Source organism: Halichoeres trimaculatus, unplaced genomic scaffold (genome assembly GCF_033239565.1).
Source record: "Halichoeres trimaculatus isolate MK-OKI-2021-1 unplaced genomic scaffold, fHalTri1.1 fHalTri1_scaffold_23, whole genome shotgun sequence".
Lineage (NCBI taxonomy): Eukaryota > Metazoa > Chordata > Actinopteri > Labriformes > Labridae > Halichoeres > Halichoeres trimaculatus.
In genome coordinates this window covers 11,504,208-11,530,362 of record NW_027437201.1, presented here as the reverse complement: position 1 = coordinate 11,530,362, position 26,155 = coordinate 11,504,208, and the positions used below count along the sequence as shown (strand labels likewise).

At 41.0% G+C, this 26,155-nt stretch overlaps 1 protein-coding gene across 1 annotated transcript in view; it reads left to right on the top strand.

Moving 5' to 3' along the window:
* shisa9a (shisa family member 9a) overlaps positions 1-22,109 on the top strand; it is a 70,218-nt gene extending 48,109 nt beyond the window's left edge. The window contains exon 4 of the mRNA XM_074663001.1: positions 13,974-22,109. Coding sequence (XP_074519102.1) covers positions 13,974-15,016 — 1,043 coding nt within the window. The 3' untranslated portion in view covers positions 15,017-22,109. The remainder of the gene's footprint in view (positions 1-13,973) is intronic.
* The last annotated feature ends 4,046 nt before the right edge of the window (positions 22,110-26,155 follow it).

Genomic DNA, 26,155 nt, shown 5'->3' with positions numbered 1-26,155 from the left:
AGGTCTCCTGCAGCGCTGTGACTTTACTACAGCAGTCCTGCAGGTAGACCTGACAGGTGTTATCGAACGCCGGACGCGCTGTGAAACTGAAACAGCCTGCTTACCGAGCTGTTTGACAGCTTAATGCATGCCACCAGATTCAATGAGCTCAGCTGCCAGTGAGGCTGATTTGAATGTGGCTCGCCCTGCCCATATGTTATTGGCAGTGGCATTACTATTTCATAACCTGAATTCATTTTGGATTGACTTGTGAATTTTTCAGTATGTGTCTGTGAGCGTATCCTCCCCTGGCTTGGTTGAGAACTCAGCCCACTCATGCTTGGAATCATCCAGAGTGGGATTTTTTGGGACCAATACTGACACTTTTAAAAAAAGGGAACCGAACCAAAAACTTTATGGTCACAACAAATCTCAGAAATCAGCAAAAACATCAACAAAGAGACACACAAGACACAAAACAAACCAACCACTCACTAGAAGCTGCAGGTAAAAGAATGACTCCTGTCAATAAAAAGCCATTTCAACCTGTAATCTATGTATTCAGATCTGACTGTTTTATCTAATAGGCAACATAAGGCTCATAAAACCTTCAATCGTAGCTAAAATAAGTGGAAAGAAAGTAAAAGTGGATCACAGCCAAATTGGCAGCAGTCATCTTTGCCGTACTGCCCTGTTGTCTGAAATCTAGAGTTATGGCTGCCTTAGTTACAGGAGCCATCACAGTCTTCAGGGCTCATCTCAAATCTGCAAATTCAGCAAAAATGATGTATAAGTGAGCAGTGAAAAGCAGGCACTAATGGAAAATTAAAAATGTGATTTTTTTTCTATATTGAGTCTCTATTTAGGCAATAAATAACACATCTAGATTGAAGGAAAGTTCTTTTCGATAGTGTCCTAGCCAATATAGGCAATAGCACAGTCACAAATACAAACATATTAAAGCGCATTGCGAAAACTTTTAAAACAAGACAGAATTAAATGATGAACAAGTCAACCAATATCATAAGCAGCCCAAAATGTCTGCTTCCTGATTTTTCAAAATCACTTTACTCCGCTAACAAGACTAGAGCCTGAATGCTCATCATTCAGTCATTACACAAGCTGTTAATTGTAATGTAACACTATGGAACAGTCCATGTGGCCGTAGCATTAGCTGCGTGCACAACTGCAAATAATTGGTCAGTTGACTAATTGTATAATGAAAGTGAGACAGGTGCAGAACATCACATGGTGGGGGAACCTCCTGGAAAACCCCTGTCTAACAAATTGAAATTGCATACGCCTACTACACATAAACAGCAATAAACATAGCTTGCCATAATGCTGTGATAGAGGAGATCAAGAAAAATATTGGCCATTTTATTAGAAGAATATTGAATGACTAAAATGTAGCTGGCTGTCATCAGCTATTAAATTGTCAAATACTGTAAAAAAAAAACAAAAATCAAAACAATAAAAAAGACAAAAATTACGAACAAAAAAAGGAAGGTTTGGCTAAAGATCTTGAACAGGGTAAATAAGTGTGGTGTTTCTGAGCGTACAGAAGAGGATCTCAAAAATTAAATGAGCAATACGAAAGCAACTTTGCAGAACAAGCACTACAGCAATGCCCCAGTACTTCGATGAATAACTCTTAAAGTAGTTGTTTTATGAACTCCAACATTTCACAACACACATCTTGGAAAGATCTAGACACAGTAAAGCAAAGAGCAAAGCAAACTTGCAAAACTGACGGCAGCGAGCCTCGCTGGTTTGAGACTTTAGGTGTGTCCTGTATCCCATCTGTTTACCGAAAAATGTTGTGTCTCTTAAATCTAAACTTCCTGTCCAGCTCCACATCGTCACACTTACTAAAGGATTTGTTCAATCCCTGAGTAACTGTTGTCTTCACATATTTCATCTTACGATCATCAAATGATCTGTTATCATCCCCTCAGTACCTGGATGCGCATACAGGCCCTGGTGATTTAGCTTCAGCTCTTTTTTACCCATCTTGGTTCAAACCTTTGGCACATAAAGTGAGAAAAGAACATAGGAGTCCAAGCTCCTGAACTTTTCTGCTTGAAAAAAGTGAGAAAGGTATGAAGTACACAGAAACACAGAAACTACTTGTTGATGGAAACAGCAGGGACGTACAAACAGGGCGATAACACCTCCAGAGATGTTTGTGAGCGCTTTGGAGGTGACTCATCTCATTTGAAAGAGTCACTGACCTTTGTGTTTACTACTTTTTGTTACGTTTAAAGCTTTGAAATAAACTTTGAATGTAACTATTGAACAAAATGCTTCGTGGCCTAAAGCTAATGCTGCTATTTGCCCTGTCGACTGTAGTGAGGGACATCATGATAGACACATGACTGGGAATGATTAATATCTGCGAAATTAAAGCGTCTGTAATGAGTTTTTGAAATGTTCTGATGGATTGAAATTAAAAGTAGTACTTATTTATGACATTAAAACAAACAAACAACAATTTTAACACTGTATGACTGATGCGTGTGATAGGGTAAGTGTTAGAAGAGACTATTAGCTTGTATCCTAACAATGTGGAATACTGTGTGGGGTTTCAAAGAGACTGTTGGGGTAGAGAAAAAAATAATGGGAAAATATTTAATCTAGTCAATAAATGTAGGTCTGGTCGTCTCTGTGTTGTAAATGTAATCAGTATTTCCTCACTACGCGGCATGTGGCTGACTCTGACTCATTCCAAAACATGTTACAGTAATAGATAATCAGGACTGTTTATGCTGCGTGCTGCTTTGTGCTGGAAGCCAGGAGATGCTGTATAATTATTGTAGCAGTTAATTTAACTGCCAGCAAAACGGAAAACAAAGAAACAGATGAATAATAAGCCATAAACGGTCACATCATCTTCGATATTCAAGGAGAGCCAGCTCAAAAGAGCATCAACCAAAATAGTGATTAACACTGTCATCATGAGCACGTTACCCTGACATCTGTATTGTCTGGTGTGTGTTTTCAAATTTCCCCGTTAAGTGGTGAAATTTTCTGTACACAAGTGATATTTTCAGTACAGTGAAAGCTGTGGAATATAGTTCAGTTTTCCTAAAAACGCCAACAGAAGACATCTCAGTGTCAGTCCCTGGAGATCTGAGAACAAAGAGGCTTTTTTTTTTTGTCAACTCAACATTTCGGGCCAATATTCACAAAAGAGAGAAGGAATCTATCATTTTTGCCTCTGACAGTTCATTTCAGCCTGAGACACACCGCAGTTTGAGGAGGGGGACTCGCTGTTTCTCAACTGGAGACCTTCCTCTCTGATGTCAGGCTGCAGCTTTCCTTTCGTCTCGACACGCATTTAACCAACAGATGGAGGCAGCATGCTCTGAGGGCTGACGGATGGATATTTGGGAGAGGTAGTTTAAGCCTGCGTGTAGGGGGAAGAGGAGGAAGGAAACAGAAAAGGAAGGTTGGCTAAAATAGATAAGATAAGGTAAACATAAGCACTGCATTTTTTTTCCTAAATTTCAAAGGCAAATGTTTCCCTTGAGCATTTTTGTGTCATTCCTCTTTTAAGACACTTTTCAGGCAGTTTTCAGTAGTGAAGATCTGCCACACACTAGACCATCTTAAGCCAGATTTAAGACTCAATACACTACCCAAGCGATCTGTGGATCAACTTGTCGTATCTGATTATTTGTCCAAATAATCCTTAAAGTGATACTCCGGGATGGAACAAGTTGGGTCCTATCACAAGGTTTAGGGCAGAATTTACCCCTACAGCAGTGTTTTTGTGCAGCAGAAGCCCAGAGCGCTCGCACCAAAGACCCCCTCCCTGCTCCTTTGCCGGTTTCCTCTGCACTCAGACGGGGCCATTTTTTACTTGACCAAAAACACAAATAAACGGACTCCCACCGAAAAAATCTGATGAGAACAACGATGAGAACTAGAGCCTTATTTAGCGTAGTTTTTGTGTGAAAGTAACGCGCTGAAAATTCTCTTAATAAGGCATGAATGCAGACTGATATCAGAGGGATCAAAAAAATGTTTTGTATGTTTTTTGGATCAAAAACAGGAAAAGAGAAATATAAGAAGAAGGTCCACTCTTCTTAGGTAGTTTTGGTGTTTACATTGTCATAGAAAACAGTAGTATTTGGGTCTTCAAAGATCATTCAAGATGCTCTGAAAATGGCATGATGAGTAATGAGTAAATATAGTCCCACTTTTACACATTGGCTGATACCGGTATTGATACCAAAACATCGTGCCTTCCGGGTTACAACAAACGTTTAGTGTGTGGTCTACCTGTCTAGACAGAAATACACCAGATGTGTCTATGCTCCATCACAGCCCTGTCAATCTAACAAAAAAACGATTCAGCAGGACAGGAAGTCATGCACAGAAACCACCTGAAAACATCCTGTGATTTTCAAATTAAAACAAATCGTGTCACAGCAAGATCGTATTCAACTTGGCTACAACATACCAACAGAGCGAAGCCAGGCCAGGAGTCAACAGGTTTGAGATTTTACAGCCCAACATGAATGAAGAGAGACTTGTCAATGGAGTGGGAAGGGCGGGAAATCCTTGTGGCTTCAGCTGACTTTGGCCGTCATGCAAGGTGCCGGACTGAACATGCAGTCAACACGTACTGGAGCAGAGTCGAAACAGAGACGCATCGGGTGTATTCTCAGCATTACACAACCATGTCATGTGTGTATTACACAGGGAAACAAAAATTGGAATGACACCACACTGACCTGCTGAGTTGTCATTCTGAAGTCACATGACTCAGGATTTTCTGAGCTTCCTGCTCTGATTTTAAGCTTCTCAGTGTCCATCTTGTCACTCTTGGCCTCTTAAATCCTCTAACCTATTAACTCCAGGTCAATCTCTGCTTGTTATGAAGGTTTGTTGATGTAGTTAAGCAAAAAACACCTGGTTATCACAGTGCAGTGTTTGATTCTGACTTCCTGTCTCAGTTATAATGCTATGTGCAAAACTGATGCATATTTGAGCCAGAATCCAGCTCCGGAGGGCTACAGTCTGCCAAATATAGAGCCAGTGGAAGTTAACACATTCACTAGAATTAAAACAAGTAGTGCTGCGACATAACAGAGATAGACTAGAAACGGATCTAGTAGTTCTGCTGTAAAATTCTCAAAAAGTTCAGGATCTGATGTCTTTTCTTGACATACAATGGATTCAGCATTTATTAAGAAAAATGACTAACTTCCCCAAAATTTGCAACTCAGAATCTTTAAATCTACAAATAAGCTTGCTGTAGGCTTCAAGTTTCTACATCTCACTTGTGAAACCTGCACTCCAAACTTGGAGCGTCATCCTTGTGAGAGCACATCCTCAGATTTTAGGTGAGCACAGAGAGCTTTCACACCTTCAGCTGTCAAATATGGAAGTGAAACATGTGAAAAGGTGTCATCCCAGGTTGAGTTAAAACTTCTGCATGAAAGATTTCAATAAAGTGTGTAAACAATTCACAGAAGTACAGTTGCTGTATGAAAGAGGGACCATTAAAAAAAGAAAGAGAGAAAAAAGTGGAACTGAGCAGTGACAGCAGAAAGCACTCACTTCAGTTATCTCATTGGATATTCGCAAAGAAGCCAAGCGTTTGGGTGCATTTTGGATCACTGAGTAATCGGTTTTGCGAGATGTGGTGGAAGGATTTTGTGAACACTTCATACCCCATCACCCAGAATCTGATGCTAGAAATCTGATCAGCCAAAATAAAGAAATTCAACATGAAGCCTGGGTCACTGCCTGACCTGCAGACAATACAGTATGCACTCCGTCATCCTCGACTGAACTTTTCGAGAATTTTCAGGCACTTTCCCTGACTTTTTTAACATTATTCACACACACCCCTCATGTAGTGAGGTTTTTCCTGTCAGACGAGGGGAAAGGTAGGAGGAGGTGGAGTCTCAGCGCATAACATCAAAAGTAGGGTACTATTGATAACATGATGGCAAAGTGAGACCCATGCCTTGACAGTTTTTCTTATTCCATTCTCCCTTTTTTTCTACATTTGAATGTTTCTAATGTCTAACTCCCAGAATGTGTGATTCTGTGTTCAGCCAGTTTGACTGTTTTCTGGGTTTTTACTTCGCCTCAGACCAGATGGCCAGTCAGAATTGAAATGACCAAGAATCAGTCCCATGGGAGGCCTCTGTTTTACTCACATGAGCAGGAAATGCTCTCCATGATTGTTATTCTGAAGCTGTATTAAGCCTCTACCGGTTGATTTTTTTATAATGCACTGACATGTTGTGAAAGCTGTGACTGCCTGGAGGGAATAAAATCAATCTAAAAAGCTGTGGTCGCTTGGAAAAATAGTTGGAAGCTCTAAGTGTACACTTTTTCAAACTAATGGGATAAAATGTGCAAAACTACCAGCGTGATTCTGCTACAGTGAGGTAAATTTGAGCAATTTGGATTGAGAGAAGGCTCTCCTCATGGAGACTGGGTAAAGTCCAAGCTGAAGTAGAAATAACACTGAGACCTCTCTGCACAGGCTGAACCCACCTCTTCTCGGCTGTCTTATATCGAAAATGGCCCTCATCTTCTCTTAACCACTTCTCCCAGACCATTTTCCTTCCCCCTGTTTGCTCTTCTAACCTTTAATGTCTCTGCTCATTTTTCTCCCCCCTGATTTGTCCCTGCCTCCATCATCCCTTCCCTCCCACCTCTGCCCATTTCCCATCTTCCTCCTTTCATATCACCTCTTTTTATCATCCACCTCCTGCCCTCTCCCATGCATTTTTTTTGCCCTCACCTTTTCTCTTTTCACTTCCTTTGTCTCCATCCACTCCCCTACCCTCCCACCCTCCAATCCATCATGCCCTGTATAGCTCCTTAAAGAACCATTGCGCGGCTAATCTCCATCCTCCCTTATAGCGGCTCATATCTGATTCCATTTCTGTAATTGAAAGCACCCCCCTCAGGCGTTCCTCCACCCTTGGGCTCACACTTGATTGACAGCCTTCCATTCCACAAGTGGTATTCAGAGAGGCTCCCATAAAATGATTGGTTAGCTGTCCAGAGATACTGTACATACAGCAGAGGAAACCCTGGACATGTCGAGGAAGACTGCCATCGCTGCAGATCAGATGATTAGAAATATATATGTGTGAGAGTGGAGTAAGAGATGAAGAAGGACAGCATGACAGCAAACAAATCCAAAACGTCACTGCTAACTCTCTTTGAGATCACCTTCCTGTCCGCCCTGCTAATCTAGCGCTACATAAATAGACTTTTTCCCTCCTCTTCCTGCTGCTGCTGCCTGTTTTTCCCCACTGAGAAATACAACTGAGACTTAGATCAACACCTCCTCATCCACCTTATCCCCCCTTTTGTTTAATTGCTTCTGCCACTTTCCCAATGGTCCACCGTCCAGCTGATAAGCCACACTACTGTCAATCAATAGCCATCTCCTCTGTCCCCCTTGTGCATCTATATAAGGTTACTATATCGAACTCCAGCTGCAGCCAAGGCAAAAACCAACTGATAAAGGTCCCTGAATGCAACTTTGTAGCTCAGTAAAGAGGGAGACAAAGTCTCATACAAGCTAAGTCGACCAATTATAGACCAAATGCCTTGCTTTATCAGAATAGTTAGGTTTGTTGCAGTGGTGAGCACAAACTTTTTGAGGGGCAGGGGTGAAAAGCCAAAAAGAGCATGAAGTCCACTCTGCCACACACTGCGGTGTATTATATCATGTCACTTGATGTCAACTAAGTTTTTAATTATTTTAATCGTATAATTTAAACATATTCAACAAAGTCTTTGGTGGTGGACAAATACCGCAAAGTCAGCTGGTTTTGTCAGGCCACCTGGTGGTGCTGTCGAGCTTTTGTCAAGTGAGGTCAACAATGACTCTTAGCACCTGGACCATAGACTGTTGAGGCTATAGAGTGGCCAGCATGGCTCCGCCATTTACCATTGTATGGTTTTGAAGCCAAAATACCCCCGTCACAGGCGCAGCCATTGTAGCAGTTGTGCAGCCAGAGTTTGCACAGTAAAGACTGAGGGATTCTGGGAGAATCTGAGTGGAGCTGGGTGACAAAAATAATGATTATGTTTTCCCTTTGCGAGTCTAATCACTTCTTGACTCTACCTCCTGACATATTTTACAATCCTTGAAGAAAATACACAAGAACAGCAGTTGTCAATCATCATTAAATATGGTGTAAAGCCTTGATTTGAACCTCTTATAACTACAGAAAAAAACTTTCAGAAAAAAGAGGACTTGAAGAAGACAGCCAAATGATATCTTCGAATCACCGCAACACTCGGACGTGAGAAACATTTCTACAAGGTGTATTAATTTTTTAAAGTTTAACCACAACCTATCTGGAATGGCTGGAGAGCTGGATTTTTTGACCTATACTACAGCCAGCCACCAGGGGGAGCAGTCTTTGTGGCGACCTCACTTCAAGCTTAGCAAGATGACAAACATTTTTTTACAGTCCATTGCTTAAACAAAGCTGATACACTACAAATGGAATCAGTGGAGAAAGAAATGAGAATTAAAAAGAGCGTACCATAAAAAAACAAGCTTTTATTGTATTTACGTATTTGCTCACCTTGTGACATCACAAGCTGAGTTATCGCATTTACTTGGTATCTTTATCCTCATATTCAAGGAAATGCTTTATGAAGACCTGTCATGAATTTCTTTTAATGGGTAAAACTTGCCATGATGTGGAAATCTGAGGTTTCTGCAGTTGATCACATAATGTATAACCTTACACATTTTAAAATCTATTTTTCTGACCCTGATTCATTCATTCATATATGGCAGTCTGTGTCTTCTCTTGTAGACAGGTTTTGGGCATGCTCATGAGTGATTTCAGTAGCACTACACTCTTTCATGATGGCATAAACCGTGCAGAAGAGGAGGAGTTAATTTGGATTTAAAGAGACGCACATTCAAACCAACCTTTTTTCCAATAAGCAGTTTGTAGCTAGTCTAGAACCTCCTCTGATGCTTGATCCATGTATTTTGTTTCACGGTAACACAGTAAGGACATTAATGTGTGCAATGTGTCACCCTTAAACAGGTGTACCAAGGGAATGCACCTCACTCGTCTTCTTTTAGATCTAACATTACCTGATGCTAAAGCCAAATCAACTCAGCAGAAAACCAGCAAAGACTTGTCAAAACTGCCTTTTTATTCAGAGCTAGAGAAGAAAACAACACAACCAATCACCCACTTCATGTGCAGAGAGTTGGACGAGAAAAAAAAACACACTTTAGAAGCTGGAGTGTCATTTTTACAGCGTGCCGGCAGAGCCAACACAAACCTGCGTAACGATGACTATTTTTTTCATCTATATAGGTGTTACAGAAAACACACAGATGTTCAGCCATCTTTGCTTTTTCAGCGAGAAAGTGTTTCTAAAAATGTTTTTATTCATCATGGTTGCATGGAGTAAACATCACTCCCACCTGTTTACGAGAGGTGAACTTTTAACTGCAGCTGCATTTTCACATCAGGCTTGTTGCACAGATGTCACTCAGGGGGCTGGCAGGAAAGAAGTCATCACAAAGTCAGGGTTAAAATATTGACTTTGTTTGCAGTTTACCTTTGGGATAACTTTGGGATATTTCCAGGAGTTTTTTGCATTTGTGCATTATAGCCTGTAAAGTGTTTCGCCTCGGTAACCAAAGACCAACTTTAAATTTGCACACTGCTCCCTCTCTGCTGAGGCGTTTGTGACACTGTTTTGTATTGGAAACTCAAATTGAGCTTAGCAGAAAAGCTCATCATCATTATGAAGTTTTCAAATCATAAACTTTTTCAGGGACACAGAGATTATATCTGTAGGCTCATATCCTAACTCATCTGTTTTTTATTCTATTATAATCCTCTTAACATGCAAATGAGTTTTAAAAATCAAACAGTAATGGAGGGATTTCAAGGCCTTTTTCAAGGCTGATCTATTCTGATTTAACTCCAACAGATTTCTAAATAAAACCCCAGAAGTGTGTGACAAGCATACCTATGAGTGTAATGCATGGCAGTGCTATGATGATAATGCAAAGCAGCAACGATTTTTTATTTTTCTCCTTTTTCTTTTACACCTTTTTCTAAGGCTTTATGTCTCTCAGATAACCCCATAGTAGCTTTACATGATTTACAGCTTAAAAAAGGCCTTTTTTCTTTCCTTTTACACCTCTGTTAGAAAAACACTATTTGAGTGGCTGACTGTAACACTTCATTTCATACAGGCTGGTCTGCACAAATGTGACGCACAGAAATGAGATGCACTGAATCAACTGGAGTGAACCCATGTGGCCTTTATACTTAACGCTCTGCCCCATTGGCGTCCATGCCCAAACTGCAGGGGGCAGTCTATACCAAACACACGTCTACCACAGTACTAAACCAGAGCAGAAAAAGTTGTTCACACTGTTTACAGCATTTTTTTTTTGGCTGCAATTTCACGCCCAGAATCCTTCACCACACGGTTTTCATGGTGATCTCTCTGTGATGACTCATGTAAATGCCAGTATTTTCTGTGCTTCGGACACTAGGAGGTCCTATTCGTCTATGCATTATGTGTGGGAGTTAGACAATTTCAGATGTGCATGAAGCGAGGAACAAGGATTATCCATGTGATAAAGACCTCGCAAAGGGGCAAGGCTGCTAAGATTACCTAATTTGTCTGCACAAAGCTGCCCAGACCTCACAGACACGTGAAGCAAAAACCAAGCTCAAGACCCCCACTCCATAAAACTAATAAAAGTTGTGATTTGTGGGTCCCCAAAATAGTTTAAGGTCTTGTACACATGTAATACTTTCATCCACACACTGGGCGAATTTGCCAATGAGTGAAGCTTGAAGCATGCCAAACCCACATTTGGCAATGTTTTTCAGATGTGAAACCTGTGCCATCTACACAAAATCATAAATCCAGAGGTTTCCAAAATCTTAACTGGCCAGACTTTTTAGCAAACCCCATTTTCAGTGACTTAAAACTACAGTTTTGTGTGAAGGACAGGCCTAAATGTTTAAGAATACATACGGTTTCACAAATACCCAGCTATGTATAAAAATGGCTAAAGAAATACCAGATCAGAAAACATGAAAAGCACATTTTCCAAAGGTTTACTGCTAGTTTATAGGATTCAAACTCATATTCATCCTCACGTCTTAGCGTAAAAAAACATATTGTCTAATAGAAATCAGTCTGACATTTTACCCTAACAAGGTCTAGATGTTATTTGCACTGGGAGACTTCAAAGAAGCAATGGTTGATTTTATTTCCTGATGCATAATAAGCGTTAGTCTCGGCGGGACGCTGGCCTTTCTCTAGCAGAGGCATGCCGGGCCCACGCTGTGCAACAGTGCTGCTTTCCATTTCCACTCACGTACCCCGCTGGATGTGCGCACCGTCAAGCCGACTGCAGCCGGATTGATTCACCTGTCGCCTGAGCAAGTTTGATCCCCAGGGTGGTCTAGCCACGACTCAGCTGGTGAGGTGCTGCTCCCCCCCCTCCTGACGCCCCTCCACACTGATCCATCCGCTCACAGGGCTTCCCGCTTTTTTCACTTCCCCTCCCTCACAGAGTGATAAACTGGATTAATAGTTACAGCTGCTAAGCAAACTCTCTGAGTGTGTTAACTTTATCTCCAAGGACACAGAGACAACAAGGGGCAGAGAGTGATGACTCGTCTGTGGCTTTGACTAGAAAGAAAGGTCACGTTTGTCTGTGATAAGACAGACGATAGCTTAGTGTCAGCGTGTGACAGAGGGGAAGAATTACTATGAGGAAGTAAACCTGACTACTCTGAGGCTGGAAAAACACACAAACACACACCCACACACAGATATATAGCAGGAATAAGCAGCACTTACACACACATACAGCAAAGTAGGGCTGTGCTGATCCACGTGGATAATGTAAAAACAAACTCATAGACTGAGGGTAGAGCTGAGTGTTAGGGGTTGGACAACACATCTCTTTAGTCAGACAGCAGGTGCATGGCTTCCCTCATTAGCTGGCTTATTAGAAAGTAAACAACCAAGGGTAATAAGAGGCTAGGCAAGAGTAGACATAATGATCCTGTTTGTACTGCTCACTTATTACAGAATTTAGACTTTCACTTTTATGTTTTAAAAAAGTGAAGACTTGTGGGACATTTGGGCAAACTGTTCTAGGTCCATCTGTGTAACTATATTAAAATTCTCATGAATTGGGAAAGTGTAATAAGTGTAAAACAATTTATCCATATATGTATAATTTTTTTTTTTTTTTTTTTACTCAATATTACCGTTTTTTAAAGCTGCAAATCACTATAAAGCCTTCTTATCTGGACAAAAATGACTCACTTTATATCTCATTCTGTACTAGTTGGCAGTCCTTCTTGACCTTGGTACAAAACAGCCTTCACGTGCCCAGTCTGATTTTTTTATTTATTTATTTTTTTATTTTTTTATTGGGGGGTGGGGGGGGGGGGGGGGGGGTCCTTTAGCCTTTTATTGGAGAGGGTAGGACAGTGGATGGAGTAGGGAACCATAGATTGTAAAAAAAAAAAAAAAAGGACTTCATCTTGCTTGGCATGCAGTAGGGCCACCATAAAAACTGCTCCCTCTGGTGGCTGGCTGCAGTATAGGTCAAAAAACCCATCTCCCCAGTCATTCCAGAAATGCTATGGTGAAACTTTAGAAAAAATAATATACTTCATAAGAGTGTTTGATTGATGTGGTGACTTAAAGATATTATTTGGCTGCATTGTATTCAGGTCGTCTTTTTTCTGAAAACGTTCATTTTTATTAGTTAAACAGGGTTAAAAATGAGGCTTTATGCCACATTTAGCAATGATTAACAGCTGCTGTTCTTGTGTATTTTTTGGGGGGATTGAAACATAATTGGAGGGAGAGCCTTTCTCTTGAAAGAAAAAATATATAATTATTTTTGTCACCCAGCTACAGACCCTGGCTGCACAATAGTGACACCTGTGACGGGTGTATTTTGACCTCTTAACCGTACAACGGTAAATGGCGAAGCTACGAAGTTAATGTAGGAAATAGGATGAGAATGGGGAATAATGTGTGGGAAACAGCCCACAGGCTGGATCCAATCCTGGGCTACCCATGCGGGGGTGAATCTCATGGGTCACAACCTAGGGTGCTAGACCATCTGCGCCCGAGCCTGAATTAACTTTCAGTTAAAAGTCTAAACTTGCTTAATTTGGCGCCAAGGCTTTCATACCAAGCACAACTGGATTGCACCTGGTCTGATAGGGTGGACCAGTTTGGGATGCCCATTGTGGCCCATTAATTTTTGCAATCAAGCTTGTGTCTACATGGTTTCCACTGTTGAATGAAAAGTAACAGGCCCCCTAAAAGTCAGTCAGCTGACCTGTAACACAAGATCTCCAGAAAATACATCATTTAAAAGTTAAAGAACACACAGGACACACATTATCAGGGGGGAAAACATGCACATTGTTCAAAAAACTGACAATCATAAGGAATGTTTCAACTAACTCCTAGATGTAATCACTCTTTTATCATTGCAAAAAATCTCCCCACCACACAATATGATTTGTAATGGATTTACAAGATGTACAAGGAGAAGTGCAGAAGAAATGCTGGGCTTTCCTTTTTATATGACTCCACTAAGCACACAACAAGCCACTACATGGAGGCGTTTATAGCAGCCCTGACCCTCTGTGTGGTCAGTAATCCAGTATATGAGGATTTGCTGGCAGTGTGACTAACAAAGTCAGAGTTTATGTGAACTTTTGCAGATTGTGGGAGTAAAAGAGGATGGGATGTGTTCTATCTATCTGCCTGTCCTAGTATTTTATGAGTCATTTTAACAAGTCTTTTGGTTTCCATTTCACAGCAGCTAAAGAGAGCTGGGGGTATTGTTTTTTAACCGAGTTAGAAAAGAGCAGACTCATATAGATGCCCAAACATTTGTCTCAAGATTTCTGCCTTTTTCATTCCAGTTGTTGTTTTCTGTCTTTGTCTTTCACCAGCTGCCAAATACAACGGTGAAATCTACAAGCGCCGGTTGATGGTGGAGCTGCCAACCAAGGGTGGGCTTCCTCTCCAGCCCATGGGCAACTCAAGACCAACCATGGGCAACATGTCAACGATGCCTTCGCAGATGACCGCCACCCCCATGGGTTCCAACCCAATGACTTCCAACCCCATGAACCCCAACATCACTCAGATGCCCACCATGCCACCAATGGCCACCATGATACCCATGACATCTATGACTCCTATGACCTCCATGACTCCCATGACCTCAATGAACCCCATGACCTCCATGACTCCCATGACCTCTATGACTCCCATGACCTCTATGACCCCCATGACCTCATTGACTCCTATGACATCAATGACACCCATGATGTCATTGGCTCCCATGACTTCTATGACTCCCATGACGTCTCTTGCTCCAATGTCCTCCATAACTCCAATGACCTCCCTGGGTCCACTGACTCCAGAGCCAGTAGCTACCTATGTCACGGAGATGCCCAGGGTCTCAACGCTCCCAACGGAACGGCACTTAGCTAGTGGAGCTGGAGGAGGTGGAGGACTCAAGTCCAATGGCCAGAAACACAAAGGCAGCCATGGCCACATCGCTCACAGCTCCCATAGCTCCCACAGCTCTCACACTCACAGCTCCCACACTCACAGCCACAGTAGCAAGCCGCCAGGACTCAGAGCGACCTCCCTAGCTCACATGGCTGGGACCATGCCAGGTGGCACATCCCTGGGCATCTCCAGGACGGCCAATGCCACCATTGGTGCAAGCTCGGCCACAATGGGTCGCCAGTTGGCGTATAGCTCCAACACGATTGCAGCGGGGCATGGGATGGGGCTGGGGTTAAAGGGTTGGGATGGGACTGAGACAGTGGGCCGGAGGAAGACTTACGGACACAAGAGGCCTCAGTGTACGGTGCTGGAGCCCAACCAGCTTCATGGCACCAGAGTCCACAGCCACAGCCAACACTTCCTCCCCACACAGCCCTACTTTGTGACCAACAGCAAGACAGAGGTGACTGTGTGAGAGAGGAAGACGGGGAGCAAAAGAAAAGGAAGGATGCATAATCAAAGGGGGTCCATGAGATCTCTGGAATGAGACACCGACTCCTGGGGTGGTCGAAGGTGCAGATTTTTGTGTGTTTGTGGCTCACTGGGTTACTGGTGAATGTGCTGGGATAGTGACACAGTGTCTAAGTGGTCCTTGTTTCACAGAGTTCACCGAACACATCACAGAACAGACCTTTGATATCAAGAAGACTGTGTCTGAAACCATTACTACAAGGAGCCTACAGAGCAGTATGTCTGTACACTTTTGGGGATATTTTAGTATTGTCTCACAGATAATATCTACCCAGTAATGATAACAATACTTGAGCATAGCAGAGCAACTACACACAGGTGAGAAACTGCGACCAATAAAGTGGATTTGCTTTTTTGAACATATCCTGAGAAGCAATATAAGGAATCAAGTGTAAAGCATCACGGGGGAACGGGAATTCAGCAAGCTCCTGATGATTCTCACATCAAGGGTTCGACTCATCTGCCCAGGAAAGCACTGGATTGTTTGAAAGATATTACATTCCTTTATGATTAAACCCCTTAATCTCCTGAGGGCTTTGAAACAGACACACATGATGAGGGCGCAGGGTGTTGGACTGCAGACCTGCAGGGCTTTGTACTGCAGGCTATTGAGGAGCGCCTTCATAAAGCTCTGCAGCTGAAGGTCGCCCTTTTCCGCGCAGCTCCAGCACAGAGAATGGAGGCTGTCACGCTGGCATTGTTCTCTTCTGATCTCGTCTGTGTGGTGACAGCTGGCCCAGAGGAGGGATAAGGAGGCAGGGAGGCAGCATCTGGATGATGCCGCAGCTAGCAGAGGATCCTCGACGCATGATCCTCGCACACACAAATCCATTCATTCACGCACATGCAGACACAGCTTGTCATACGCACACTGAATAATATACTGTAGAAAATTCACATAATAAGGTTTGACAACATGTTTGTAAAGAGGGGTATGGATAAACAGAAGAGAAAGTTTGGAAATACTGATGAGGCTTAAGAGGCGTCAAGAAGTTAAACTAGAGCATCATAATACCCTGAAACTCAACTTTGACGAATGGCAGCTAAGGAAAAACTCTCAGATCATTTGTTCTATGTAAGGGTAGATTTAGTTTGAGAAACAATACCTGAATAATAAACCACTTACAACAGATTGTAGAATTTAATGTTTTAGAAATAGTGTAACAATTCAATACCAAGTATTAAATGAGATGATAGATATTTGTTGGGTTCTGCTTTTAAGAGGAGCCAGAAGTCAGTTAACTTAGCTTAGCTTTGCTTAGCCTAACATAAGACAGGAAACAAAGGGAAACAGTATACTTTGGTCCATTCAGTTTTCCACAGTCATTGTAACTTACTGCATTGGGTCACACCAGCTATGCATGAGCTAAAATGCTGCCTAATTTGAACATAATTTCAAATGTAGATGTTTAAAGAGGGGGTATTCTGCTTTCCCATATTTTAGACATGGATTTGAAGTAACAATTCAAGACAGCTTTACTAAAAATTTTGTAGATTTTCAAACTGTTACACGATGATATGGTGTAGAAACCCCTTAATTTGTCCCTAAGTTGGTCAAAACAGCCTGTTCTAAAAATGACAAAAAAAAGAGGCATGGGCTTTTCATGAGTTCTGAGATGATGACATTGTTGCATATAGCAATTTTCCTCACTGGTTCATGATACATTGAAGACGCAGACCTTAAACACAAAGTTTTGCCCATAGTTCTGTACTCAACAGACCTCTAGAGGACTGACCAATCAGAGAGAAGGGGGTCTATAGAGCAGGGAGCTCTAGTTCAGAGGCTGGATTAAGGGTTTTCTAATCACCAGTGTGACAAAAAAAGGATATTTATTGAGTCAAATCATGTAAAACTACTAAAGTGGTACCAGAGGTACAATATTTTGCCTTTGAAAAAAGAAAAAAAAAAAGGCACGGTATCCTCTCTTTAAGTGTACAGTTTGGCTTTTGCAGTGCTGGTGCAACAGATCACTGGAGTCATAGTTTCATGGTAAGTTTGCAGTAATAGACATTTTCTCCCAAAAAACAAACACAGAACTAGTGCAAAAATGGAGAAAATGTAGCCATTGAGAGGAATGGCCTTGAGTATTTAGAGTGAGAGAAGATAACATATTTAAGAAACAAAGGTTTTATATAACTATTAGTTTATGGTTAGCATAGACAGCACAGATATTGTAAATTATGTGTAATTTTAAAAACTATATACCTAACATATTTCATCATATGGACCAAGTGCGAGCTTTAGCTTTTTAACATTTTATGTATGCTCAGATGATTGCATAAGATGTTATATTTCTCTAGTCTTAGACAGGGGAGCGAAACAACTGTGAAAGTGGGTGTAACAGAAATAAAAATACCACTTTTTAGCAGATGTTGAGTATTCTGCCATGAGAAAGTAGGCTTGATTAAATCACTCACTGTACTTGAGCTCCAGATATGTGAAAGAAAAAACATCACAACCAGCAGAAAAAAAAAAAAAACTATCTGGGTTACATGACTCAAACGTAAAAATAAATCCTTAAGTCTGACAAATAGGCCACATCTTCCAAGGGCTGCTCAGAGCCTACTTGCTTGTTGTGTAATGATGTGAGACTTATTAGCAGCTGCAGCCACGGTCCTGACCTTGTTATGGAAAGTGCTGCCTCCACCTCTAAGACTGTGCTCTCACTTGCGATAAGGATGCGTTCTTATGTTATCAGATTGTCATCGCACAATGCTTAGCGAGATTTGAATGAAAAGTGTGCACCCTGGGTACAATGATTGGATTGAGCAAACCAACTCTTCTGGTAGTCTGCGAGGCATTTCCTGTTAGTGTAAATCCAGTTATGTGTTGCCAAATCTGCGCAGGGAATAGGAAAGGGGCACCTGCAAGCTGTTTTTAAAAGCATGTATATATGAGACGAAGAGGTGCACGTGACAATCTGTGTAGAGAAAATGATGCTAGATTTCAGTGTGACACATTATATTTGAGGTGTTGGTGGAAAGAAATAAGCCAGTTGAGCGTAAGACTAGGGGGTCAGCAGGAGCCGAGTTTATTTGTGCTTCATGCTTTGGTTCCCCCGCTGCCTTTAAGGTCATATGACTGGAGCAGTGAGACCACACTAAAGGCATGGATTCAAGAAGTCATCAGAGCGTTAAAAAGTGTCACCTATACACCTACAACACACACAAACACACACACACACTCACATGTAACACACAACAGGGTGGACTCTGCTTTCTCTCTGCTCCCACAGTGCCGAGCGGCAGGCGTCATCACAGCAGGGAGACAAAGAGTCAGTACTGTTACTTCGCCTGTTGTACATGAAAGACTGTGAAACTCCAGACCTTGGCCCTTTGTAGCGACTACTGACATTATGCTTTTTATATATAAAGGTATACATAGCCTTTCTCTCTTTCTTTTCATCCTTTCCTCACCTCTTTACGCCATTGTTTTTCTCTTGTTCTTTGCTACCTGCTAAGACCTTCAGAGCAGAAATATCTGCGGGAAACAAAAAACAGGACTGAGATGAATCTGTTCATTGATGGTGGAGTGCAGTCATGATGAGACAGTGAACAACGATTATTCACCCCCACCTTGGAAAGGCATGATTGGTTTCTCCTGTGTATTGTTCTAGCAGGAAATAGAAGTGATTGATTCTGTGTGCCAAAAAATGTAATTCAGTTTGCAATTTTGTACCAATTTGTGTCCTCTTGAACACTGCGCACATTTCACTCCTTATAACTTTTTCTGTTTGTGTGTGTGTGATTCCAACTTCTGCATATGATTGTTTTCTCTGCAGAAGTCAATCAAACAAAACAAACAAAGTGAATTATATATAAATGGAGTTCAGAATCCTATAAACCTCTTTGCATTCAATTGAATCCTTTTGCAAATGTTGCTCTTTTTCATCCTTCCTGTATTTATTTTTTGACAGCTGGTGGTTTTGTTTGTATCAGAGTTGAGAGGCAGGTCAATATCTCCTCAGGATGTGCATAACCAGACCCATAACACTTAATCCAGGAAGGCAGGAATGTGGAAATATGAACCCTCCTTGCTCCATCCTGAAAACCCATTCAGCTCCATAAAAAAGCAGGCACTGGAACAATTGGAAAGCAGGCAGCACAATGGAAACAGCCGGTAAACAACAACAAAGAAACATTCATCCCTAACAGCCAAAAGAAAACCTGGTAGAAAGCAGGGGACTGGCAAAACTAGTGCGGGTCATGGTCGACAGGGTCAAGGCCACAGGGCCACAGATGAGTGGCTTCAGGAGGCATTCATGTCTGACATTTTTCATCAGACAAGTCACTCAGACAGAAAATAAAAAAATGCCACAGCAGAGACAAAAGGACACAGATAGTCTGCAGGCTAGAACAGCCAGCTCAGTAACAGAGCCAGGAGGCGCTTACAAACTGAAAGCACTCATCATTTATTGAAAAGATATTCAGAATATTGTGTTTTTCTGCAATTTTGACAACACAATTTGATGATGTAATGTACTTTTTATTGGTACTGGCTGAACATACTGTAACAAATGAGGCTCTCAGTGCATTCAGTGGCTGAAATACGATTGCAAAACCTGCCAGTTCTGAGGAAAGAGGTGAATGTGCATTAGCCTAGTTTATTCTGTATCTCCTTGGAGAGCATCATTTTATAAAAATGATATATTTTATTAAACAAAACAGATCACAGGATTCTTTTTTTTTTTTTTTTTTTTTTTTTTTTACAAGGTGTCAGTTTAAGTTCTGTAGCTTCACATTTTAAAGGTTGTTCTTTATTTCAACATTTTTCAGTGGAACAGTTCAAATACGCTTAAGGGCCTGTGTCCACTGACAGCATAAGTCTTACAAATAGGCAAAACCCTTCTTGTTGTGTTTTACAAGACTACAGTTTAAGTCCTGTAGATTCAAGTTTGGAAAGTTGCCTTCCATTCAAAAACTTTTCAGTAAACCAGTTCAAAGAAGCATAAGGGCCTGTGTCCACTAATAGAATTTTCATACTGGCAGCACCCATAACTTCAGTGTCAGTGCTCTTCTTCCTGGCTGTGTTATGAAAACTTTCTCATGGCACTTTAATGATAACACTGAGCCACAAATTGCTCCCGCTGTTGGTGAGAAATGTAAATGTGAATGTAATTAACTGAGATAAGAGTCCTATTAGTTTCTTCTTTACCTCCCTGTTCTTGATGAGGAGGATATGGAGGTCCTGCCCTTGATTTGTGGTTGAAATATTGGATGTCCCAAAGTTGAAATGTTCCATTTTTTTCAAACTTTTAGTGCTGGGAACCTTTAGAATTGATGCCAAAGATAGATTTGTGCTTGGAGTATTGAGAGCTGAACACACAAAGAAGAAGAAAAAAAACAGGTGCTGCTAGCGTCAGAAATGCAGTTAATGGACACAGGTCCTTATCAGGGTATGGGGAATCAATATCATTTTCTCGTTTGTAAAACATATAATTTAATGAATTGGAATTTTACGTTGCTTGAAGTTGTCAGGGCAGCTTTTATCGAGACAAAATTATACCCTGAAATCTATTCCCTGTATTCCTGTAAATTAGAAATAAGTAAAGCCACTCATGTAAACAAAACAAATGAGATAAATTAGTTCTAAGTCCAGCTCTCTTTGGCACTGTTTAACTAAAATCCCTTCATTAAACAAATCCCTTCATTAAACCAGCAATTATTTATTAAATATATTCCTCCCTGTGAATTGGGGAAAAACGCTGAAAAATCTTGAGAAGTTAAAAACTAATCAGATGATTGACCCATCAGGCGACTCATCAGTGACAGTTTTTTACAGTTTGTAGTTCCACCAATTAATGCCACCCTTTGGTGTGTGACATAAAACTGCCAACCAGAGTTCAGCAACGGTAACGCTGTGAACTCTCAGGTCCTGATTGCCTCATAGGTGCACTTCTGTCCAACACTCAAAGGATTTTCCTCATTTTTTTTCCTGCTGAATAAACGTTAAATGATGAATGAAGGTGCAATTGGCCTTAATACAGGAACCAAACTGAGGTCAGAGGGTGCAACGGTTACCTCAAGGAATGATCAGCAGAGAGCTGATCAGAGACTATTTGAGCAGGATGCTTGAAGTGAGACATTTTTCTGTTGAATATATTTTAACCTTTGGACCCAGAGTTTTCCTTCCTATTATTGAATGTCTTGACCAAAATTTCACATCTTTCAGCAAAAAAGATCTCTCTTGTGGCTGGATTTGTTCCTATTATTTTCATCTAGACCAAATAAGTCACAATTTTAATGGTTTGGAGTATTTATTGTAGAGGCAAGACAATGTATTCTACATCCAGGCACTGACCTCAATACTCCGCACAGATTTATTTTACATGCAGGAATCTGAGGAGTGATGAGATAATATCTTAAGCCGGTGCCTGCAGGTGGATGATGTGGAGGCGGCTGAGAATGAGAGCATGAGCACAGCGGTGGTGAGAGAGTAACCGGAAATCTCACAGCTTATATCGACTACCAAATTGGAAGATAGGATTGCAAGGTGGTTGTGTGAGTAACGCAGGTCGCAGGTGTGAAATCGGTCTCCCTGGATTTCCTGCCTGAACTAGGTCACAGGTGCCATTCCACTGAGCTACATTTGTATTAGAAAATACTGGAAACTCTGCAGACCTATTTTTCAGGGGTGTAAACGGTTACTGAAGCTGGTTGTTACATTGTTTTGATTTAGTTACAAAGCCCAAAATGAGGAGATGAGTCTGCTTAAAGGCCTGTGTTTGTTAATGGCAAGTTTTCAGTTAGCAACACCGGTTTTCAACACAAAACCAGTGGAGGTCAGTGGTTTTCAGTGCTCAGGATGCAGTCCGTGATGCAAAAATGCCCTTAGTGACACTCATTTTTTTTTTTATGGCTGTGCTTATTGAAAATAAGTTAAACATTTCTGGAACACCAATGTTAATCACAGTTCCATAACCAACCATCAAGAGCGTTGCTAAGGTTGTCCTTGTTAAATTCCCCTGAATAGAAAAAAAAGTGTTACAAATGTAACATAAACAGGAACTGATGACTGACTAATTGAATACCAAGACTTGGGGGTTGACTTGCTTTAGAAAATTCTGGTTACCAAGAATTGTGATTGCAAGCAAGAAGATGCTTGCAATCACAGATGCTTGCAGCGGACACAGGCCCTACATTTTCACTCAACTAGTCACAAATGTTCAAGGATGTTGTTACCAATCCTAACATCCTTGTTGATAAGTTATGTTGGCCCAATAGCTGGGACCTAGCTTGCTAGCTAGATAGATAGGTGATACTAACTGTGGTTAGTCAATAGACACAGGCTCTTAAGTTTGCAAAAGCTACATCTGTACTCAACGATTTGCAATTTTTTTGGAGTGTTAATACTAGCACCATCTCAGAGACCTAGCTCGCTAGCAAGTTAGTTTGCATTAATCAACTATTAATTAATCAATTAATTAATCTGTAATCAACCAATCAGAAATTTTCAGGAGTTGTCGTACCAGTCCAATTTTCCTTTCAGAATCTTTAATCCCATTGCAGGAACAGAGCCGATGGACACAGGCCCTAAAGTTTGCAAAAGTCACACCTGTACTCAACCAGTAAAATATCTTTAAAAGTTTTAACGCTAGTCCCAATGTCCTAACACATGAGGATCGTTAACCCCATGGCAGGGATGTACCTGGCTATCTAGCTAGCTGGCGCTATATGCTGTCTGACAATTTCTTGGTTGTGGTCTCATTTCCTGTTTAAGCCAGTTGGTCATTTTGGTAACATTTATGTTTTCTCCCACACCCAGACATTAATTTACAGTTATGTGAAGCTTTAGTGGAAAATAAATACAAATTCAAAAAAGTCTGTTAGGCGTCATATCTGTTTTGCTAATTGCTAGCACAGCAGAATTGGACTGTCAATGGCTATCCCAGCTTCATAACTCTTTGTTCGCTTTTAAGCTGGGCCTTACTCTCCAATATTAATTTTGGTCAATCCAGAGGGTTTTAGAACAAGGGCGGCATTTACACAGTAGCTAATAAGCAAATTCAACTTGACCAACATACAAAATGCTTATTGATTGCCTGTGAAAGTGTCTGCCTGTGATCTGAGGTGCACTAAAACTTCCATTACGGTAGCCTACATAATGTGCACACAAGAAAGCAGGTAACAGAGAGAGGCAGGCAGTCAAAGGAACTGTGACAGGGATATGACAACAAGGATTGTGGTAGAGCATCTTCCTTCTTGGTTTAGCCGAGAGAACAAGGAGTATAGAGAGAAAGAGGAGGAAGAGGGAGAGTAACCCCATTAGACAAAAATCCAGCTCTCTTGTTCAGTAGAGCAGCCTGAACCGTCAGGAGAAATCCACACAGAGGAATTTCTTCAAGGAATATTCAATAAGAGACGGATATGGAGCTGTACTGGGACCAGTGGCCTGGGGGGGTTCTGAGTTCTCGCTGTGGTCTTTAATCACAGAAGTGAAGAGTGAGGGGAGAAAAACTTTTGGCGCCGCAACAGGGACTAAGCCCACAGTGGCCCACAAAGACAGAAAAGGGACTTAATGTCAACACTTGATAGTGAGGAAGCTTTGAATTATTGATACTGCAAAGTGTTAGCGTAGCGTGGCACGAGCGCTAACAGCTCCGTTTGGAAAGGGAAAAAAAAACTGTGAATCAGAGATGACTGTTGGCTCGCACACACACAAACACACACAAACACACACACACACACACACACGTGCACACAAACTCTGTCCAGTGATTCCTTGTTGTTGCACAGTATTGTTACAGACTCGTATTGATCATTAATTTAGCTTCTTGGCAGATTCCCCAATCAATCGTTGATTCCTCCTGACACATCAGCTATTACCAACACACACTGGAACATGTTATCTGCCAGCTCCTGTTAGGCTGAGACGTCCTCTGTTCCTGTGTCCAATCCAAGCTAAAGACGTGAAGTATGGATTGTTTTTGATGTCGGTATGAATCAAGACAATGCAGCAGTTTGTATATATTCATTTCATGGTGGGGGGACATGGTGAAGAAAGTCTTTTTATTTGAATCCCAGATGTAATGCAGTATGTTTTCACTCAAAGACAGAGCTGTGTGAAGACGACCGGACAGAAAATGTACAGTTAAATGGGGACTACACTTAAGGGCTCAAACACACATAACATTTCTACCAGATTTCCGCCACTTTTGCTTTCTTTTCTATCCTCTTCTGTTGCTTTCTGCTGGACTTGTTCGCTGTAAACCTTACAGCCTATTAAAAAAAGCAGCATCCACACATCTCGATATTATCAAAGGGTTCTTGTCAGCTATGTTTACGACTTTGTATAGCATCAGTCTTTATGCGCAAACGTTCTCACCGATAAGAGCTGTCTAAATATGCACACAGACAGAGGAGATGCAGTATTTGTTGTCCAGTAATGCTCAACATCCGTTTTCAAAAAGGGGTTTTGCTCCTATGGTGTGCTTTATATGTATGATTTCTATCATAAGCCTATATTGAATATATAACTGTTAGAATAAACAGAGGGACATCAATGTGAAAAATGCAGGTTACTGACCTTTGCATTGATCCAGAGCCGAGGGATTTTCCGTTACCTATGAAGAATCAATAAGCTATTTGCGATATGACTACTATCCATTAGCGAGCATATCCTTTTATAGAATAACTCATTGATTAACTCATTTTGGTGTTAATCACACATTACATACAAAATGATATAAAACCAATTTTATATTTTTGATGTGGAGACCATTTTGTGGTATTTATGCATATGTGTATACGAGACATATGGCCCCAACACTGCATTTATGCGTGACTAGTAAAGCATATTTTCTATGGTAGAGCCCATCTCCTGCTATTGTTTGCACAGTAGCTTATAATATGCACCGTGATGCCCCCATTTGTCCTTTTACTGTTTACTGACTTTATAATTTGTGAAATTCAGTTATGACAAAGCTGTATTTTGGTACTATTCCGATATTGTTAGAAAAAGAGATATAGCAGACGTTTTGTCCGAAAAAATATATTACCATAGTGTTGCTATGAATTTGTCTGTTTTCTTTCTTTTGGGGAGGGATGACAGGGATATTTTTGTTCTTCCTTTGTTGTTGATTTGCCATCTGACAGTATATCACCATTGTTCTATATACGACTTTCTTACGTGGCAATAAAAGATGACTTCTGTAAAAAAAAAAAAAAAAAAAAAAAGGCATCATCTCCTTTGACTTCCTGTCTTGTTATATTTTGTTTTTTGTTGTTGTCCTTTTGTCCTTAGGGAGAACTACAGTACAGTCTCTCATCACTTCCTCCTCCCTTCTTTTCTCTCTCCTGTGTACCTCTCCTGACAAACATCTTATGTTAAATCAATGTCGTTAGAAGGAACAGCGCTTATTTTAGTCTCTCATTTATATATAGAAGCAACAAAGTAAAATGTCAGCATTCTTCTTTCTCTTTTCTACCTTTGTGTCTCACACATGTCAATTCAAACAATTCCAGCTCTCTTTTTCCTCCTCCTGTCACTGAAATAGCGTAAAATGAGCACCTCTTACATCTAGACAGAAAGAACAAGACAGGTGGGAATGTGCACAAGATAAAAAGCAAAACGATCAAGTTTTAAACCTGACAGTTAATGAAATAAATGCCTACAGTGATTCTTTGCAGGGCTGCAATTAGAAATAAAATTTGTGAAAGTCAGATTAGGACAAGTCCTGTGAGGCTCCTGCTCACCCTGAAAGGATTCTAATCTGCATAATCACCCGTTCACTACACATCATTTTAACTACCTAGAACTATATAACTCCTTCACAATTTGTTACTTTCAAAAAGATGAAGCAGTTACATTTCAATATTTTTGAAGGACTATTTCCTCACCTAATCCTTATTGAAGGTTTTTTACTCCAACTAGATTGAAAAATAATGAAAACTTCTAAAAGACAGCTAATTGCAGGCAAAACCAACATCATCCAAGTAGTTGACAAGTAATGGTGCTAGTTAATGTGTAAATGTGTGCAAATTTTCTAATCCCTACATATTCATATGTTGTAGAAATCTCAGAAATGGTCTGTAAACGGTCCACTCTGAAACTAGTGCCGCAGCCACACCAAACGCAAATTTG